Source organism: Pithys albifrons, chromosome 4, assembly GCF_047495875.1.
Source record: "Pithys albifrons albifrons isolate INPA30051 chromosome 4, PitAlb_v1, whole genome shotgun sequence".
NCBI classification, from domain to species: domain Eukaryota; kingdom Metazoa; phylum Chordata; class Aves; order Passeriformes; family Thamnophilidae; genus Pithys; species Pithys albifrons.
The window spans coordinates 56,038,945-56,060,149 of NC_092461.1; the positions used below are offsets into that span (position 1 = coordinate 56,038,945).

The 21,205-nt window shown below is 43.7% G+C and overlaps 2 protein-coding genes across 2 annotated transcripts; one reads left to right on the top strand and one right to left on the bottom strand.

The window, feature by feature from the left end:
* The first annotated feature begins 700 nt into the window (after positions 1 to 700).
* On the top strand, positions 701 to 8,882 carry RBIS (ribosomal biogenesis factor). Its single transcript, XM_071554254.1, has 3 exons — positions 701 to 844; positions 5,274 to 5,390; positions 6,728 to 8,882. Exons 1-3 carry the CDS (start codon positions 728 to 730, stop codon positions 6,794 to 6,796), a joined length of 303 nt encoding a protein of 100 aa, XP_071410355.1. The 5' UTR covers positions 701 to 727; the 3' UTR covers positions 6,797 to 8,882.
* On the bottom strand, positions 6,853 to 21,032 carry E2F5 (E2F transcription factor 5). Its single transcript, XM_071554252.1, has 9 exons — positions 20,823 to 21,032; positions 15,033 to 15,142; positions 14,655 to 14,818; positions 13,349 to 13,390; positions 11,503 to 11,567; positions 10,259 to 10,523; positions 9,354 to 9,554; positions 8,895 to 8,939; positions 6,853 to 7,588 (listed from the first exon to the last, which is right to left on the bottom strand). Exons 1-9 carry the CDS (start codon positions 20,946 to 20,948, stop codon positions 7,479 to 7,481), a joined length of 1,128 nt encoding a protein of 375 aa, XP_071410353.1. The 5' UTR covers positions 20,949 to 21,032; the 3' UTR covers positions 6,853 to 7,478.
* Positions 21,033 to 21,205: the final 173 nt, after the last annotated feature.

The following is a 21,205-nucleotide window of genomic DNA, read 5'->3' on the forward strand; positions in this document are numbered from 1 at the left end:
TGATAAGGAGCCTGCGGCGCTCCGGCCCCTCTGTGCCGGGTCTCGACCCAGGCTCCCCCCGCCGCCCAGGGACCCCCAGCCCCGTGGGGGCGGCCCGGGGACAGCGCCCGGCCGGCGGCTCACTGCCATCTCTCCAGGGCCCCTCCAGCAGAGGGAAAGGTGCTGCCCCTCAGCCCCCGTCCCGCTACAGCACGAAGTGTGTCCATTCCTGGGGCCACCGCGCCCCTCCCGAAAGCAAAGCCAAGTGCGCACCGCTCCATCTCCTCCCACCTTACTCCCAGGGAAGCGGACCCAATTCCCTTTGCGATCGGCTGTAGGAAGATTTTCCCAGGCGGGGCCCGTGAGGCAGGGGGGTGTCCCAGAACCCACTGGTAATTTATTCTTTTTCTCCAAGCGCTCCCAGGCCTCCCCGTGGGCATGTGCTTGGGGGAACACGGCGCCCTTGGCCGGTGGCGGGCGCTCGGCAAGGAGCTCTCAGCCTTTCCGTGCTGGAAAACTGGCTGCGGGAGCGGCAGGCGGGCTCGGGGCGGGCAGGGGAAGGGACAAGGAAGGGACACGGCCGCTCCACGGGCGCCGCTGTCCCGGGCCCGGCGGCGGCGCCGCTCGCCCCCTGGCGGCCCCGCGCGGCTCTGCCCCCGCCCGGCCGCAGCACTGGGGGTGGAGCGGCGGCTGCCCCGACGTCACGCCCCGGGTGTGACGCCACCGCCCGCCCGCAGGAGCCGCCGCCATGGGGAAGAGCCGCGCCGGGGCCAAGACCGGCAGCGTGTTCCGCATCGCCCGCGGCGGCGCCCTCAGGGCCAAGGCCAAGGGCAAGGCCAGGCCCGTCACCTCCGCGCTGAAGCAGGTGAGTGGCATGGCGCGCCGGGCTGCGCTGCCATCCCACCGCGGGGAGGGCCGGCGGGAGGCCTCGGCCCCGCGGGGTCTGCTCCTCCGAGGCCTCACTGCGGCCCGGAAGCGCTCGGGGCTGATTAAATCGAGGTGTTTCAGGGACAGTGTGCGTCCGGGCACAGAGCGGCAAGGTGCACCAGTTTCACCCTAAAATGAGGTTTATATGTGGATGTCATCATCTGCAAAAAGAGAAGCCCGAGAAGGTTATTTGATTGATACGCAGGCATCCGCCAAAGAAGATTTCAAGCTGTTCCTCTTCTCAGGTGTTGTTTGGCAAGTGTCCGATGGCATCTCAGGGTGTCTTAGGGAATGCAATGCAGAAGGGGAGCATTAGCAATTCAGGGACTTCACCTGCCCTGGACCGTATAGGCAGCTCGTCCTGCGCCTTTCCATGATGTTCGCAAGCCCGGCCCCCTTTGCCAGGCTCTGGGCTCTGTTCCCACAGCTCTCCTTGATGCTGGCTTGGGAACTTATCACCTGTTAGGTGATTCAACTTGCTAAATCAGCAGCAAAAGCAATTAAAAATGCATTTTGGATTTTTATGGGCTGGGTTGGTGAGTTGAACAAGCTTATTTATGAATGAATGCAAGGAGAAACATTCTGATGAAGAATCAGAAAGAATGGAGCTTTGTCTGATCCAGTTGCTGTTTATTTGCCTCAGTGTCAAGTAAAATGGTGTCAGTGAGGTGCAGTGAACAAATCTAGGAGCACACCCTGCTGTATGTTTTGCTCTTAATTCCTCTTTGACCCCTTCTTGTGTCTTACATGGGCTGTGATGCTCTGCAGATGCTTCTGTGAGCTGATCTAACACACTGAAGCAATGAAAAAGTAAAAAGGCAAAAATATTATTCTGTCATTTTCATGTCTGGAGAGGAGCACAGCTCTGAGGAGGGAGAGAGTGGGTCGCAGAGCTGATAGCAGTGCAGGGATGGGTGTGATGTAAGGAAGAGTTTTCCTACTGGTAGCAGTGAGTCATTACATGGTATCTCTCCTCAAACCCTGCCTCTCGCTCAAGGTGTGTGTTCTGCTGAGAGTTAGCTGTCTGTCTAGGAAGGCATCTGGTAATAAAAGTAATAAAAGCAGAACGTTAATGGCTTATTGTTCCTATTCGATGCAGTTACTGGACAAACAAGAGTTAAACACCTCTACAGAAAAGGCTATTCAGATTCCCTCCTGCGAGCCAAAGACACTTGACAAATTAACATGGTGGACAGACAGGAACGTAACAAACTTTGGAAATAACAACTTCATGTTGTTGGCATCACATCTCCTCTGAGTGTAGAGTGTTCTGTATTGTAAAGGGAAAAACAGGTTTAAAATCATATTCATGAAAAGTCCGTAGCTTATAAGGAGTACAATTTTATTCTCTGTGTTTGAAGCTGTATTCTTTAATGCATTAAGCCTTTGGGCTTAATGGGATTTACTTACCATTAAAGACACTCAGAAAAAAACTGGTTAAAATACATTTATTCTCTAATAGCTAAAATCCTAGTATAACTTGTCCTAGGTTGAGCTGGCAAAAAACACCAACTGTCCAGGACAGAGTGAAAAGGGTTCCTCCTCCCCCCAACTAGCTAAGGGAAAAGAACAGGGAGAAGAAAAAAAAGAAACCCTCAAAACCATGTTTATGCTGAAACTACCTACATGTATTTATACAGAAAAGAGAAAATTAAGAGGAAACTACAATATAACACACACACAAGTTATACATATATAACAAGAAATAACTTCCCACTCCCCAGTAAATACAAAGTGTATTACTCTAAATCTATGAGTACTCTAAAAGACACCCCGCAAGAAAGAGAAAGGATAACAACAAAATATTTCTACTTCCCTGAATCCAAACAAAATGCAAGCAGCAGCAGCCGGACCAGGGCCTAGCATAGTAGAAGAGCTGCTAGATGTCCTCCTCTTACTGCAGCCATGATGGAACTGACCAAGCCACTCCCACACACTGGATTTTACACCCTTTGAGATGATGTAGTATGGTATGGAATACAGTATCATTGGCTAAAAGAGGTCAGCTGTTAGCTAGCTCAGCCCAGCTCAAGTTAGCTGACAATTCCAGGTCTAGCTGAACTTTAAAACCTAAATTTAGGCCCGCCTGGCCAAACCCATAACAAACTATTCTGACAACTTTTGATGTAGATACCCATGCTAGCTATAGAGCCTCTTTCTGTGCAAGAGTCCTGTCTGAGTAAATGTCGATAGGGGGTATTGAAACTGAGTGGACCCCTGTGGAGCTGGAAGGTGGTGAAGGGAAAAGGTTTGTACATTGTGTTACTCACAGTACACCCACTCTGATCCAGGCTGGGAGCTGGGTCTTTATTCCTCCAGTTACTGCCCAAATTATTATGGATTAAAGTGCCAATCTGAGGAGGCCTGTTTTATCAGCCCCTTGCCACTGCTTTCTTACTACTGGTTCTCTTGGTCACTCAGAATAAATGGAATTGTTGTTAATATAATCATGCTCTGAAATTATGGAGGCTCTGAAAGCAAAATGAGTATATGTAACCATTTGTGGTTTGCTTCTGCCTGTGTAAATTGCTGAGAGGTGAATTATAGAGGTCACCTCTAGGTATCCTGAAATTTGAGGTTGCCTGAAGACCTATGAGTGTGTTGCTGGAGCATTTCCAATGTAATAGGCCATTACCTGGCTATGATCCTGTTCCAGTCTTTGGAAGCAACAAGTGCTAGGGCTAAGACCAGTTGAATGTTACTTTATTGCAGTGGTAAAGGACTTTATGCCCCCTGCATCCACCCTGCTCCACTACCATGGATAATTGCCACCAGAGCACAAGACATGTCTATATTTTACCTCTTCCTATTTAAAAGCAAGCATCTTATAAATCAACTTAAAAAGGCAGACTTGGGCTAAAAAAGTGAGGCTGAGATGCCTGGAGATCATATCCTGGTCTGCTACAGCCACAGTTTCTTTAAACACTGTGGCAAAATTTGGTAGACATTGTTGGGCAGACCCACCCAAGAAGTAGGATGCAAGGTGTGATGTTGAAAGGCAAAATACTGGAAGAAAGTTGAAATGGTAAAATCATTTACCAGTTGCATTGGGTTTGAGGGGCTACAGCGGTGACTCGTGTGAGAAACTGCCAGAAGCTTCCCCCATGTTCAGCAGAGCAAATGGCAGCTCCAGGATGGACCAGCTGCTGGCCAAGGCCGAGCACATCAGTGACTGGCAGTTCCTCTGGGATAAAGTAGCTGAGAAATGGAGGAACACATGCACAACACCAGCAGCAGTCAGAGCAGAGGAGAGAGAATTTGAAAGAGTAACAGTTCTGCAGACATCAGGGTCAGTGAAGAAGGAGCAGGAGATGCTCCAGGTGTCAGAGCAGCAGCCCATGAAGGTCCACGGTGGAGCAGATACCCATTTGCAGCCCTACACTGGAGCAGGTGGATACCCAAAGAAGGCTGTGACGCTGTGGGAAGCCTGTGCTGGAACAGGCTCCTGGGAGGACTTGGGACCCTGCAAGGGACCCACACTAGAGCAACCTGTTCCTGAGGGACTGCACCCTGTGGAATGGACACATGCTGGAGCAGTTTGTGAAGACCTGCAGTCTGTGGGAAGGACTTCCATTGGAGAAGGACATGGAGGACTGCCTCCCATGGGAGGGACCTCCTGCTGGAGCAGGGGCAGAGTGTGAGGAGTCCTTCCACTGAGGACGAAGAAGCGACAGAGACAACTATGATGAACTGACTGCAGTCCCCATCCCCCTGTGCTGCTACGGAAGCAGAGGTAGAAGTTGAGCTTTGGAAGAAGGGAGGGGTAGGTGGTAAGGTGTTTTTAAGATTTGGTTTTACTTCTCAATACCCTTCTCTGGCAATAAATAAAATTCATTTCCCCTAATTCGAGTCTGTTCTGCCCACAATGGCAAGTGGTGAGTGATTTCTCTGTGCCCTTATCTCAACCCATGAACCTTTTGTTAGATTTCCTCTCTGCTGTCCAGCTGAAGGTGGCAGTGATGGAGTGGCTTTGGTGGGCACTTGACATCCAGCCAGGGTCAACCCAGGGTCAACCCTCCAGAGAGACGATGGAAGGAACCCTTCCTGGAACTCCACTCCAGCTGAGAGGAGATGAGGACACTGTAGCAGGGCCTGTCTACAGCCTGGCTTTTGTTTTCTCCGTGTTCTGTTTCTGGATCGCTATGGGCTCTCATTCCAATAGAACAAGTTAAACTGCTTTCTTAATTTTAAATTTATTAGTACAGGACTAGATGACCTAATTAAGTAACAGATAAATGTACTGAAAAGCAATATTGGAAGATAGGCATATAACACTGGCTGCATAATACTTGTAGAAAAATGGTGCAATTTCATGTCAGTGGAATTTTTATTAAAAATACCAATGTATGTATTTTTTTCCCTCACAGATAAACATTAAAAATGCTGAAAAAGTTAATGCAATAAATAAAGCATTTGCTGAAGTTCAGAAAGAAGTACAGCAGCTATCGAAAGGCACCACAGCAGAACCTCAGAAGAGTCACCAGGTAATCTCCCTCTGTAAAAATCTGAGGGGAATGAAAGGAATGTGCACATTTAAAGCATTATATCATGGCTCTAAGACTGCAGGCAATTCCTGCAATTACTTTAAAGGTGTAAACTCAGTTTTAGTATTCTCATTTGTGCAGTAATGCTGAAACTTGGTTAGCATGTTCTAGTGCTACATAACTTCTAAAGCAGAGAGAGAAGAGGGTGGGCAGCCAAGCTGAAGCACACTTCCAAAATGTATTTTTAAATTACATTCTAGCTGGTTTTTGATTGATTTCTTTAAAGTTAGTTCCAGCTCCTTGATTTGAGACTTAGGTCTCCCCATGAACAGAGAGAGATGAACCTGGCTGTTCCTACCTGAAGCACCTGACAGTGCTTTGAAACAAACAGCTCTGCCTCTCTCTGTTCCTGATTCCTAAGGCTTCATATTCCCTCATCAGAAGTACCACCACCTAAATCAGCAATTTCTGTACTAGGTTTTGCCTCAGTGCTTAAGGTTCAAGACAGTATTTCCTGTGCCACAGTCTAGTTTTTTATACAGAGCTATGTGCAGTCTTGCATAAGAATTAGTTCAGAGTTTAATTCCTGACAAGTTCCTCCATATAAACTCTTTATGCTGACTCCTTCTGATGCTCTGGGCACAGTTTCAGGGAGACAGAAAGTGGCGGGCCAGGATGGGGTACAGATGAATCCATCCTGGCTGTTGAGGGACAAAGGAGTGGACATGAGTTCAGTGTTCCTTACTGTGCCTGAGGTGATCAAGTTTCTGTGTGGCTGGGAGCAATAAAACCAGTGTCAAATACCTTAACGAGAGGTTGAGGGGAAAATGAAACATAAGTGACAGTGCTGCAAGCACAGGACGAGGCTGAGCAAAGATTTTAAGGCAGTTGGTGCCAGCAACCCTGTCCCTGCTGGCTTATTTATTTCTCCAAGAATTCAGACTTGACTTCTGCCTCTGTGCTAGTAGGGCTGTACATGACAATGCTGAATTAGATCCCTCAGGCTGTAATAGTATTTTCTCCAAAGTTGCAAAAATGTTGAGAGCAGTTCTGAACTAAAAGCTGAGCCTGTCTCAGTTGGGTCATGTATGTTGTATTACTGTATGAACACTTTGTCTTTCTCCTACAGTGTAAAGCATTATCACCGTACCTGTCAAGTTCAGTGAATCCTGAAACCCCTCCAAATTACTGAACTATGACTGCAAAATTAGCCAAAATTAAACATATAGAAGATAAACTAATCTTCTAGACAATGGGTATTTATTAGTTTGGGTTATTTTAAAGAAGAGTAAAAAGAAATTGCTTTCTACTTTAAACTGAAACTTGTTTTTTATCAGGTTTCCACAAATTTGGAAGAGGAACCAGCAAACGTGGATGCTGCTACAAACCTATTATCTCAATTGTAATGCAAAATGGACAATGAAGGGATTGAAAGAAATGAAAGATCGCAAATACTGATGGCTTTGTTTGCAGAATTTTATTAAAAAAAATCTTGTTAATATACAAGTATTGGCACACTTTAATACAAACTACAAAACAGACCTTTCCTATCATCTAGGAAAGTGGAATGTCAGAAGTCAGTGTGAGAAACATAAAGTGCTAAAACAGAAGGCACTTCACAAAATTGGTTCACTGAAACAGTTTAGCGTAAGACAAGTTGATACCCTTCACTTTTCAACTTGGCAGTGAAATCTTCAAAATTGTTTGAAAGATTAAAAAAGAACATAGAAAGCTTCTTGGCAGTAAAGCTTCAAAGAAAATGCTGTTAACTGTTAGCAAGAAGCCTAATCATTTTTTTACAAAATGATCAGAAGGCTATAAGGTATTTTCACTTTTCTTACTAAAGAAAGCTCCAAATAATTGGATTACACAGAGAACACTCAGGTGAAAAAGTAGCAGAATTTTTGATGAGCCCTTTTTTCTTGTTCTTGAATTTGTTTTGTGAAGTAGTTAATGGAAGTAAAAGGAAATACACTCCCAGAGTCAGTGAACTAAGAAGTTATACATTCATTATTCAAATACTTAGGTTATGAAGAAGTCTAGAATGTTATAGTTAGAGGTAGATAAGTAGTCTGGTTGACACAATATCTAATAATTTAGTATCTGCACATCAAAGAGATCACAGACTCCTTCATTATCATCCAGGTTAAAGTTGTAGTCATCTCCGGGAGTAGGAGAGAGTCGTAAGAGAGGAAAAACTGTAAAGCAGGAATAGTTTAGTTTAAATTAAATACTTTGGGAATATCAGACCTATCTCGTCATTCAGTATGTTTGTTATTACCAGTATCAAGGTTAGTCTTAATAATTAAAATAGTTTTGATAATCTCACAAGCACACTAGGATACATACCGTGAATATCTGTAGTGCTTTCAAACTATGGCAGTGACCTATCTACCATTTTTTACTTGGTACTTTAAGTGAGTTTGCTGGAACAGAGCGGCAGCTGTGGAATATGGAGTTAATTTCTCCTGCAGCAAAGGATCTCCTGAGCAGCTTTTGAAAACTTTCATCAGAAAGCCATAACTTATATTTATATTCCTTTGTCTCATTATAATATTGCACAGATCTGCCTTCACATTAATAAGGAAGTTACCATTATCCCTGTTTTACAGAGTGGAAAGGGAGGCTAACAGCTTGTCTGTGTAGTGCATTTCAAGCATGGACTTGAAGCTGTCTTTGTAGGAGGAATGCAAGAAGAGAAGCCTTGGCCCTCATGCTGCACTGTAGGAACTCTAACATAGCATAGATGAGCTGGGCACGCTATACCAGCACTAGAAGTGGAGACTGTTTCCATGTTACCCATGTATTGACTTATTCACAGACTCCCATCTTGCCCCTTGTATCTTACAATTAATTACATATGTCTTTCTGGATGAGCCCCGAGGTTGTCTGCTCAAAGGACAGATATTAGGCTGCTTAGAGAGCACAGGGCAAAAGAACAACACCAGCTGAGTTCACCTCTTTGCCTGGCCCTTCAGAGAGACTGAGCAGAAAGGCAGAGAACACATGAATTTAGTAGCTGTGATTCAGTGCTGCAGTCTTATGGCCACTGAGGTGCAAGAGCAGAAATGGGTAGGGTTTGGTGTGTTAGTGTACCACAGCTGGCCATGTATCAGTCTCCACACAGGTATGTAACTTTGTTGTGAAATACTTATTTAACCACCTGCAGGAAGCCTTAGGCAGAACAGAATTAAACAAGATTTTTTTGACTTTTTTTAAGGCAACACACTAGTCATCAGCCTGTGTTTTCTTTGTTCCTGAATTACGTACAGATGGGTTATTCATGCATGTACGTGCTTGTTGGATTAAGGTTTTCATATTTTCACTGTTAAACTGTTGCAGGGAATAGAAAGGGGAGCAAAGACAAGAATGACAGAGGAGGTAACACAGGGGAAAAAAGTTTCATACTGACTTTTATCAGATATAAGAGATGCCTCCTAAGTGTTGTTCACACAAAAAACACACTGCTACTTGTGATTATTAGAAAAGGTGCTAAATACTTACCATCAGAAGACATGAGTTCATCAATAATATCCCCACTGATATTTCCTGTAAAAGACAGGAGCACATGTGGGGTTTTTTTTAATGTTTGTTTATGGAAGTCAACACATATTGTCTGCATTAAAACACTGAACTGCAAAGTACAGTATGGCTCATGCAGTGTAGGAGCTGCAGAGATAGCATGCCATGTACATGTAAATATATTTATCTTTGTATCCCTCAGTTCCCCCCCCTCCCCCAGTACGCTTCTCCCACTGATCTCTTAGAACCATATACAACATGAAGCTTATTCAGTGGCTGAGAAACTCATTTGCTCAAAGGGAGTTTGCTACTCAGAGCTAGCTCAGTGCCTTCACTTGGAGATGAACAGAGGCCTGTCACTTCCTCTGCATATCTCATCAGTCACAAAGAAGTGCTCAGGAAGCCAGTATAAACATTGAAACAGGAACTACTGCTTCCTACCTGTAGGCTCCTCCATCTTTGCGATGTCAAATGAGTTTGGCTTGAGAATACAGTTGACATCCAGAGGCAACAAGCCCTGGTAGTCACTGGAGCTGGCTGAGGCTTGAGCACCGTCTCCTGAAAGGCCGGGGTACAGCACCGGCTCTGGAATGGTGGCGTAAGGGGCTGTGGGGGCTGCGCTGTCCCGCTGCACGCTGCCATCTGCATAGACAGAAAGGTGTGTTACGGAGTCTGCTACGGAGGAGACCTGGAACCAGCATCTGCACCCAGCTTTGTCTTTTGAGAACATGGCCAGCATGAGAACATCGATGAGGTACAGCACCTTCCAGAGTTCACAGGCACAATTTAATTAGTTGTTCATTAATTAAAGGTTATAAATAAAAGTTAATCAGGACTCTTCAGAAATGCAGTTGTAATACAATTTTCTTAAATCTTTTCCATTACCCTACTATTATGAAAAAAATACCTGATATTCAGGCAGTCACTCACTGTGTATGGAACAAGGTAAGTGACCATGAGGCACAAGAGCTGGAACTGGTGCCTGTATTATCGGTCTTGTTAAAAAGTACACATTCAAATCATATTCTCTGTCAGAGGTTTGCAATTTTGCTCCATACTGCATTCTGGAGAAGCAGCTCAAAATAATTACCAGGATTACATCCAAAACCTGTTCAGTACAAGCTATGAGGGAAGCATGTGTTTCACCACACAGGAGAGGAAGAGGAGTCTCTGCAACCTCCTTAGAGGTGTTGGTAAGCCCTTGGAGTAGTCTGTCAACAGACAGCTGCTATGCTGTGCAAATTCTTGAACCTTCGTTTGCCTACCACCTTTCCTAACAGTTTCTTCTTTCCCTCCAGTTGCGTTCCTCCCCAACCCACTGGAGGTAAGAAAAACCCTGGATCCACCTGATGGCGTGTCTGCAACTGGTGTTTGCGGTAACTCTTGTCCTTGGTTCAGGTCATGTTCTGGTGGATTTTGGGTTGCTGTAGTGGGTTTAAGTGGAGTCACTGGAGCTGGATGTTGAGATGGGGGCTGTGCAAGGTCATCAGGCGGAGGAACCGGAAACACCGTGGGCTTGGAGGAGCTTGATTCTTTATTTATAAGGAGCACATGGATAGGTCCTGAACTACTTTTAAGATTGATCTGGTATTTCTTCTGTCCATTCTGTCCCTGTAAAGGTAGTGTATTATGAAAGTTACTGTTCCTTGACAACTTGAAACTGTTACAAGGTGATGAAGACTAAGATTAGCTGTTTTAGTCCTCAACAAAAAGGAAAAAACCAAAGCCCAAAATCACAGCTGCTAACTTGGGTCTTGCAGAGAACCTTATCATTGCCTGAACTGATTTCAGCAGAGGTGGACAAAGATGGTACCACTGATCAGCTTCATGGCTCTAATTATGGATGCTTTTACAGTATTAGACTGTGCTTAGCCTCACTAAAAATAGCTGGTGAAACTTCTAGGATGAATTTCAGCCTTCTACAAGCACAGTGGCTATCATGCTTCATACAAATGCTCTCTCCCAACTATGTAAACACTATTTAAAACCGAGGACTGCAACAGCAAAAAAAAAAAAAAAAGCTTAAGATGATATAGTAGTTTTAGGCCTAAAACTACCACAGATGGGGACAGAGGAAAATAATTTGGCCTCCTACTTTAATCTTTCCTATTTAAGCCTTTTGGCTAAAGCAGGATGGCAGTCTGGTTTTCTATCTACTCTACTAACATGAGACTACATGAACTAATTCTAAACCAAACTTACAACTAAATCAAAAAGGATTTTTCATAAAAGATCCATTTTAACAATAAGGGAGAAACTTGACAGATGAAAGTCACTGTCAATGAGTTCTCAAGGGAATTCATGACAATTATGCATAATTTGGAAAACTGCAACATTTAAAAGCAAGACAGAAGAAACAGTAAAAAGCCCCACTAGTGTATCTTGGTTGTAATAGAAAGCAGAGTTAACATCTAGGTGTACAAAACCCACTTTTTTCCCATCCAGCCTCTCCCTTCTCAACTGAAACAATCCTAATCCTTTCCCCCACCTCCTCTTGCACATGGATAGAGATAAATCCTCCACTCTAACACAGCTCTTCTTTTCCACTATCCCTCTAGAATCCTTAGGTAAACAAGAAACCAGTACGTACCATTTCAGGTCTAGGTACTTCTAACTGTGTACCATAAGGTGCTTGAATTGCCAGAAGTGTATCTCCTGATTAAAGAGCAATTTTTAAGAAAGGTTAAGTGTGCATAGTTTTCTTAAGTCTTATATGGTATCCACTCAAATGAGAGATATGTAATTCTCCAAGACTACTTAAAATACTGCATAATTTAGCATATATAAACTTGTGGTAAGACTTGCATAGTCCCTGTAAGATCCAATTGTAATGCATAATATAAATCACAGAATTCCAATATTTAGATCATAGTTGCAAAAACCTTTTCTCACAGCAGTACAACTATTTCCTTTTCCTGTTTGTATTCTAACTGTGTATGTAACATAAGGTGAAAATATTTAACTGTGTATGTAATGTAAGGTGACAATATTTAAGTACATTTTTTTCACAGAATCAAAGAATCATTTAGTTTGGAAAAGACCTCCAAGATCAAGTCCAACCTCTGACTGACCACCATCTATCTTTTCAACTAGACCGTAGCACTAAGTGCCATGTCCAGTCATTTCTTGAACACTTCCAGGGATGGTGACTCCACCACATCCCTGGTCAGTCCATTCCAATGCTTAACAATCCTCCCATGAAGAAATTCTGCCTGATGCCCAACCTGACCCTCACCTGACACAGCTTGAGGCTATGTCTCCCCTTGTAGCCTGGGAGAAGAGGCCAACCCCCACCTTTCAGGTAGTCATAGGGAGTGATAAGATCTCCCCCAAGCCTCCTTTTCTCCAGGCTAAACCCCAGCTCCTTCAGCCACTCCTCATATGACTTACTTCACCTAAACCAGCTCTCTAGTCTAGCTCTCTTTGTAACTTTGACAAATGGTGGTACTACAGATTTAACAGGGATTAATGGGATCATCTTCAGAGCCAGCACTTCCAATATCTTAGCACATGGTTCTGCAGTACATATAACTGGGACATTAACAGCTGGCTACCAAACTCACCTGTAGCTTACTATGCACATTAAAATGTGTTAAAGTCAGGGGATCACAATTACTTCCAGAGCACTGACACAACACTGCAAGTCACTTGCCTTTCCTGCACATCATTTTCCCTTTGTCCATAACTCGTTCAAAATAACACTTGTGTCTCATCCTACAAGACACTTAATTGAAGTACTATCTGAGTGCCATACCAGGTGCCTCCACATTTTATAACGACCAGCTCTTTTTAGTTACAGCTCATTTTTGTTCAACTGTGAAGTAGTTTCCTAATCTTGCATTTATATTAAAAAGCAGTCTTTCTTGTGGCAAAGAAAAGATGGTCCTGAGCCTAACTGGAGGCTGAACAACCATCTTCCCCTGGGTACCCCAGCATCAGAAAAGGATGTCAAGGGAAGTAACCTCTGCCATCAATTCTTGGCAATCTTCAAACTTTTTAACTTAGCAGCCCCAACACTGAACTTAAGCTGGCTCCATTTATACAGCATCATCAGGAACTCTAGCCATAGCTGCCACCAGGAAAACTATGAAATATGGATCTGCCTGGCTCTTTTGGTGGGCTGGACCAACACGTCACGTCTCTGGTTCCATTAATGGTCCAAGGCAAGCAGCTGCGACGTATGAAAACCAAAAAAGGCATCCAAAACCAGGATTCCAGCTGAGCTTCCATTCTGTACAATCTGTAACTACAACTAGAGATGCCAGAACTTGAGCAGTCATGAACATTGAAACATCTACCTAGAACTGATCGCTACTGAGTACTTCAAAATTCCAAATCCTTGAAAGGATAAAGCAGGTTAGTTAGCAAGTCCTTTCTCATGAGGAACATCAGAAAATCCCTCACTTTAGAAATACAGCCTAGCAGCAGCAACTTACCATTGAAGCAGTTGCAGATATCTTCATGGGTGACATATGAAAATGTAATTTATGTCAAGGAACATATTTCTTAAAGCAATATAAAACTAGTATGGGTTGTCCTTTAAAAGAAGTTTGTCCAAACTGAGCCTAAATAGAGGTGTAATCAAGGCATCATTTTGGTTTTCAGAATGGACAGTGCAAATACAGGTTTTTTCTTTAAAAGACACAATTTTCCTATTTTTAAAAGAAAATACAAAAAGGAAAAAAAAACGTTGTGTAGCTTGCATGGATAAGAAAAGATCCTAAAAGGTAGAACATGTAAAATCCTGTTTTGAAGAACACCATTTAGCTCACTGACACTACAGAATTCAAGTATGTATCAGGACTTCCTATAACCACATAAAAGTACTGCTAGAGGGAACTTCAGAGTTCATCTAGCATTCCATTCCTCTGCCTCAACGCAGGACCCACTGTTCAGACGTTCCAGACAGATGTTTGCCTCCTCTCTTCTGGAAAACCTCCAATGATGGATAATTAACCTCCCTGAGAGGTCAATTCCAATGCTAGCTCTACCAAAGCAAAGTTTCTCCTAACACTTACCCTCAATCTCCTTTGCTACAAAACCCATTTTACAGAAACAGTTTCTGTATAGCAACTCCATTAATGTTTCAATACTTATCACTGGTGTTACAGATAAGAAGGGCAGTTTCCTGCTCCCACTCTCAGGTGTCTGTTTTGTTCAATATCTGGCAAGACAGCTAAACACACACTGACGAGCAATGCAGTTGGAACCCTGCTCACGGGGTATTTATACGCAGGAGGTTTGTTTCCGGTTTCAGGACATTGTCTACTCCATTTATCTTTGGGTGATAGCTTAGTCTTTTCAAGAGAACACAGCAATACAAAAAAGATTCATGTAAAGCTGTGGTAACAAAGTATAAATTCAAGTGCTGGAAAGCAGTAAGACTATTACAGAATGTTCTGAGTTGGAAGAGACCCCTCAGGATCATGGAGTCCAACTCTTAAGTGAATGGGGGGAATACAATTCATTTAAAGTAAGACACCAGGATTATTCTATAGTCTTAAAAAATACTGCCATACATATATACACATATATGCTAAATTATTGTCATGTTAACAATCACAGTCACAGAAGCTAAAACGTCATGTAAATGAGATTTATATCTTTAGTTGAAGAAAAACCTGAAAAAATATTTGCCTTACCTTGCTTCTGGATAAAATGAACTATGCTTTCTCCATTACCTACTCTTTAACTGTTGCTTTAATTCTAGTTTCAAGATGCACACAATTAATTTAAAAGGATATTGGTGGTTTGTAGAATCATCCATGACGTTCTTGATACTTTGCTGAAGCCACAGTTTCTGCTGGTCCAATTCTTTCTCTTTTAGCTCTAGATCTTCAATTTCAGCTTCCAGATACCTCAGCCTGTCTATGACTTCTTTTGTATTGCAGCCAGCACCTACTCCTCTTAAAAAGGTACAAGGGTTCATGAAACCAAAAGTGAAAATCTAAAGCAAACACGCAATAATTTCTTAAGACCATTTTCAACATTTTAAAAATCTACTAATATTCAATATGAAGGAAATGAGCATTTATGGTGTCATATCTAGTTAGAAGTAGTAAGTGGCAATTTCTGTTCCTCTTGAGCATGTGAAAATTTTGCAGAATTGACATGGCTTACTTCCACTGAATGCTGTTTTTTGACTTCTTCTCAATGAGATCAATCCCCTCCAAAACATTAGTGATATCATAGATCCTTCTCTTCTGCCTCACAGCAAGCGTATCTGCAGCCTGTCAAGAGAATAAGGAAGTATCAGCAACTTGCATGATATAGGAAAAGACAGTTAAGCCACTCCGGTGGAAAAATGCCAACTAGTATCTTTCTGAAGGGAGAAGGTTCCACTCTTCAAGAGCCAGATAGTCCATCATGAATTCTGAAGTTCAGCAACTGCAGACAGTGCTACAAAGCACACAGAGAAGTCACTTTGCTCAAGGCCAGGAGGCCACTCCTTGACAGGAGAGGATGTTCACATGGGTTGCCAAGACCATGTTCAGTATCTGGAGCACGTGCTCTTCAGCTGCATGGAGGAGTTTGCAATGCCCGATCCGGAATGTAGGAAAAAGTAGGGAAGGCAGAAAGCAACACCCTGCAGTGGGGCAAGCCTTTGAAGCCAAGGACATACTAAGTTTACCATCCCTTCTGCTGACACTGAAAGTACTGAAGCTTTTGTTTAGCTTCAATGGTGCTGTGATACAAAACCACAGGGGTGTAATTTCACAAAAGGGGCTGAAGGAGAGCTGCAGTACTTCAAGGCAGCATTGTCCTTGCACAAATCCACCTCACAGTGTACAAGCACTCACTGATTCTGTCACACTGAGCACCATGAGCAGTTTCAAAGGCACAGGGACCCTGGCAGAGCTCACGGGGATGTCCTGCTCACACACAGCTGTCTGTGCAGAGCGTCTGAGGGCTGTCACAGCTCAGCACTCAGAGCGACGCAGTGTCAGGCAGAGGAAACTCTGCTTCATGCCTTAGCTCTCTCCGTGGTGACTTTTATGTACCTGACGCAAAGAGGTGAGATAAAGTAAGCAAACTTGAGCTAGTTGTGCCTTCCACACCCTCAGCTCTTTGATGCTGAAAAGCAGCTCAAGTTCAAAGAATATTAGCAAAGAGGAGTCTGACTCTAGCTACTCCGGACACTTAAATACAATTATTACAAGGGATTATATGTATTAAACAAATTAAAAGAGAAGAATAATAAAGAGAAGGATAGGTGGCGAAGACTTCTGCATCGCAAATTTGAACTAATGCATAAGGTAAACTAATTTCCACTATAGGAACATAATGATTTATTTCAGTTTTGACAGCATCTATTAAATTAATGTTTTTCTGTAAGTATGTATGTTTGTGAGACAACCACAAATAGGAAGGAAAACCAAATCCATTTGCTTAGTAGTACAATTTTCATTTTTTTCTGAAGTAAAATTGAAAGGACAAAATGAGAGAATAGAGATTTTTAAAAAACCTCTTATAGCCATGAAGTATAAACATTGCTCCTTCTCCTTGACAGTGATGTACCCTCTAAACAATGCTTCTGCTGATACCATAGCAACATTTACCTTTCATATGATCTTCTGCAGCAGTCTGTTAAAATCTTTTCTTATCTAACAAACAAAATATGTGCAAATACATAAAAAGTGCATAGTGTAGTTCTCTCCAAGGAAATGGGCTCTTCAATCACTTGTATCAGCAGGCACGTTCCTGCTATCTTAACCTGCTATTTTTGCTGTATACATACATGCTGCTTCCAAGGACTGCAAGAGAACCTTAAAAACCTAACAAGTGACAAAACTGATGCCACCTGCACAATATTTAATCAGCACCTCATACATCACATCTCACAGTCTTCAGAGGCACAATTTTTAGAAGCTGTTTACATTACTTAGTGTAACAAATGAACAATGCACCCTTAAACAGCTGCTACTCAACTTTCTGCTCTTTTCCTATTGCTCTACATACTGACTGAGGACTCAGTCTACCTCTCATAGTTTGAACAATGAAGAAACTGTTTTGGAAACAGATTTCATTACCTCTTGAGATTTTCCCAAAGGCCTGTCTACAAAATATAAATGCTTTACTAATCTTAAAGTATTTTCAAGATGCACTGGTAGTAAAAGATACCAATGTACATAAATTTTTAGCTACAATACCAAAGCTTAAGGCTTTTAAAAAAGTCACTAATTTTAAATACCCAATTTCAGATGTTTGAAAGTTGGAGTAATTGTTCTATACTAAATGCTATTGCATTTTGTATGCTCAAAGCACAGCTCCCATTAACACTAGCAACAGAAATTCACCACTGCTGCAAACCAAGCTCCAGAACCACAGGATAGGGGTTCATTTAACAGGAAAATGAATGGCACAGTTACATATGTATTTGGCCTCACTAGACCTGTATATAACTCAATCACTGCTACAAAATTCAAGTACTTACAACAAGAATTCCAACAAAGAAGTTGGGGCCAGTTCCCAAACTGGGAAGTCTAATCCAGACATTCACTATCTTTCTGGTGCTGGCCCCGGAATCTAACTAATGATCTGCTAAAAATTTTATGGGGTGTTTCACAGATATTCTAGAAAACAATGTAAAAATTCCTCCTTCACTGACATTCTAACAGTTTTAAAGTAACCCCTTCTGGTATGTACATGGGTCAGAAATTAAGTTCAGTCTTCCACACAAACCACACACTAATGACTTCAGTAATTAAAAGAGATAAATCTCCAGTTGTCAAAAACAGTCAAAACTCGTAATTTCTCAGCCTGTGACAAGAAATAACTCCTTGGCATCCTGGGAGCTGACAAAAGGCAGCGTGAATCATCAGCTGCGAATCATCTGCTGCAAACTCCATGCGTTAGCAGAGGAATTCCACTGAGCACCGTGGCGCAGTGATTACTGAGAAACTTAACAAAGCATGTGTCAAAGGAGAGGTCCTGCAGCTTCTGAACTATGCCCCTAGCAGACGACAACATTTTCTCCGCAAGAGAGCTGTCAACAGTTTGGTGGGAGTTTTCAACTGAACGGTGTTCATGTCACCCTGTATGTAAAATATGATTGCATGTATAAAAGTTAAAGGAATGTAAAATCTAACAGATAAGCTCTTTCTTCCTCTGTGGAGTAGGGTAAGTGTAAGGCAGTTGTTATTTGCACCTGACCAATACACTTCTAAGAAGTAGATCTTAGAGTAACCTGATGTTTCGCACTGATGATGAGAAGCACTGTTTAACCATCATACTACTGCAGGGATGGCATTCTGCTCGAAACAAAGCCCATTAAAGAAATCAAGGCAGAAGCAATTTTATGCTATGAAGCGAATGAATGCACAATATTTTGGGCTTCATTTCAGGTGATTTATCTCTTATTCACTCATCTTGCTCTTTTTCTCTCTTCCCTGCAATTCATGGGTTGCTGCAATAGGAACTTTGTTTTCTTTCCCTTCTTCCTCATCCCTTAAAGTTTTAAACTTAATCCCATAACTAGATTTTTTATACAGGGTTATTCAGTGACAATTATGTCATTATTTTAGAATAGCTGTTTGATTTTAAAGTAAATATTGTAAAATTCAAACTTTGACTAAAGAAAATTCTCACTTCCAAAATTTGTCAGATGTTACCAGAGAAGCGTCCAGCACCAAAACATTTCCAAAGCGTCCTCTTACAGGCCACTAAATTATAATTATAGATGTACTAAAAGATGACCAGAAAATGTCCCAGAAACAGATTATCCACCTCAACTGGTACATTACATAGCTGGAAGTACACTTGTTTCCAGATTGTATTTTCTTCCTAGTGCTAGTTTTGCTACAAAAATACTTATCAGCAGCACAACATCAGATGGTCAGTATCTGTCAACAGGGAGATACCTGAAGGTGTTCACTGTGTGAATCATTTCTTGAAAGGCTCTGTTCCATTTCAAGTCTGCCCTGTTCTTCAGTTCCCTGAGCACACCGACATAACACACACATGCATGCTGATTTTAATTTTTCCTTAGCTATGTGGCTTATTTATGAGAAAACTTGTTACTGTTTTTGAAAGTACCACCAGTTAGTATTTATTTCCAGTGAAGTGTAACCTGTAATTCAGAAACCAGTATCCAGCAGGTCTTGACCACAAATGTCTGTGACTGGCTGCCGTGGGCACTTACTTTTCCCTGGCCATCAATCCTTCTATTCTCGCTCTCGCTAAAGGGAACAAGAAACATTGTTCCATCCCACTACACAGCCCAACTTCTACTGTTTAAATCAATCCTCTTTAGAACTTTAAGCCCAAGATTTTTGGCCTGATGTCTTAGAAACTGAGTGTGTTTTGCTTTTCAGACTGACCTGGAACACTTCTCATAACATGAAAGACAATACAGTAAGAGGCACAACAATCCTGAGATGTGGACAGCTTAGTTCAATTTTTGCTTAAGAAAGATGCAGTTGAAATACTAAGAAGCTAATCAACTTATACAGACCAAGCATAACTAAAGGAGGAATATAAAACCTAAAAGTGTCCTTCTCTATTCACTCTGAAGTCTCACTAGCCACAGTAACATCACTAAAGTGCTTCCCCTCTGAACAGACACACACAAAAAACCTCCAAGAACATCTTTCACTTCCCAGGGCCCATTAAAAGTAATCAACCAATAGGCCAGTTTTCCAGAAAGGACTTCAAGTAACCAAAGCACCAAGCCAGTCTCTTACTGCACTTTGCTAAACTCAGCAGTTTGCTGACGAACTTAACCAGTCAGGTTTATGCACCTTTGCCTCAAACGCACAGCACACCCCGACAGCCTAATAGCCCAGAGGGCCAGTGTGACAGCACACTCCAGGGACCTGGCAACCAGGATACAGAGCCAAGGATCCCTCCTGCAATAGAATGACCTCCCAGCATGAGGGCCTGTCAAGGTGAAGTGGTCCCAGGGCATCACTGGGGAGCTGCTCCAGCCACTGCAGCCCAACACCCTCACGGCTTGGAGGTGGTGGTCTGGCTGCACAGGTGGGTGATGAGAATTTGCTCCCCCACCCTGCCAATTCAGCATCTTTCATGCTTATGTAATAAAAAGTACTAAGAAGGTGATGGTGTGATTTTCAACATGGTTTTCTCTTGCTAAGGTGACATCAAGGGGGCAAGTGAGAAAGGTTTAAACAGCAACCTGTACACTGAGTCAGTGCAGGGAGCAATGTAGGGCAGTTAAAAAAAAATCACAGAATCCTTAGGGTCCGAAGGGACCTCTGGAGATGATCCAATCCAACTCCCAAAAAGGGTCACCTAGAGCAGGTTATGCAGGAATGTATCCGAGTGGGTTTTGAATGTCTCCATAGAGGGAGACTCCACAACCTCCCTAGGCAGCCTGTTCCAGTGCTCCGACACCTTCAGTGTAAAGAAGTTCTTCCTCATGCTGAGGTAAAGCTACTTGTCTTTTAGTTTATGGCCATTACTCCTTGTCCTGTTTCCGGGCACCACTGAAAAGAGTATATAGCACCATCCTTTTAGCACCTGCCTTTGAAATGATTTATATGCATTACTGAGATTCACTCTCAGGTCTTCTCTTCTCTAGACTGAACAAGCCCAGCTCCTGCAGTCTCTCCTCGTAGGAGAGATGCTCCAGACCCCTCATCACCCTTGTGGCTCTCCGCTGGACCTTTTCCAGTATCTCCTTGTCTTTCTTGTACTGAGGAGCCGAGAACTGGACACAGTAAAAACATCCTCAATAAGTTATATTTAATGCATGGTACCCATTATACTCTTTATAAAGCGCCGGATCGCGTATCCTAGCCGAGCGCGGCGTCTGTCAGCCCCCGCCAGGCTCCCGCCGCCTCGGGCGGGCGGTGCGGGGGGCGCGGACGGCCCGGCCCGGCCCCCGCGCTGTGCAGCGCCGCCCTCCCCGCAGCACGGCGGGGCCCTGGCGCGTCCCCCCTGCCCTCGCACCGCTTTCAAGTCCAGCACGCCGTCCTTGGCCTCCTGCAGCAGCGACACGAACTTGGTGGTCAGCAGCCCTAGGCTCTTCTCGTGGCGGCCGCTGCCGCCGCCCGCCGCCTCGGCCGCCGCGGCCATGCCGCCCGCGGGGCCACGTGTCGCCTCCGCCGCAACGGCCCGAGCTGCGAGGGCGGCCCCGGGCACAGCGCGGCCGCGGCGGGGGCGGCGCCGCAGGAAGTGACGCCGCCGCCGTTGCCGGGACAGCGGCGTGTTTGGGCAGCGGGGGGGGAAGGACGGACCTCGGGGATCGGGCTGGACCGGGCCCGCCCCGCCGCACAGACCGCCCACCTGCAGCCGGAGGAGCTGGGGCAGGACGGGAGGCGGGGCAGGACGGG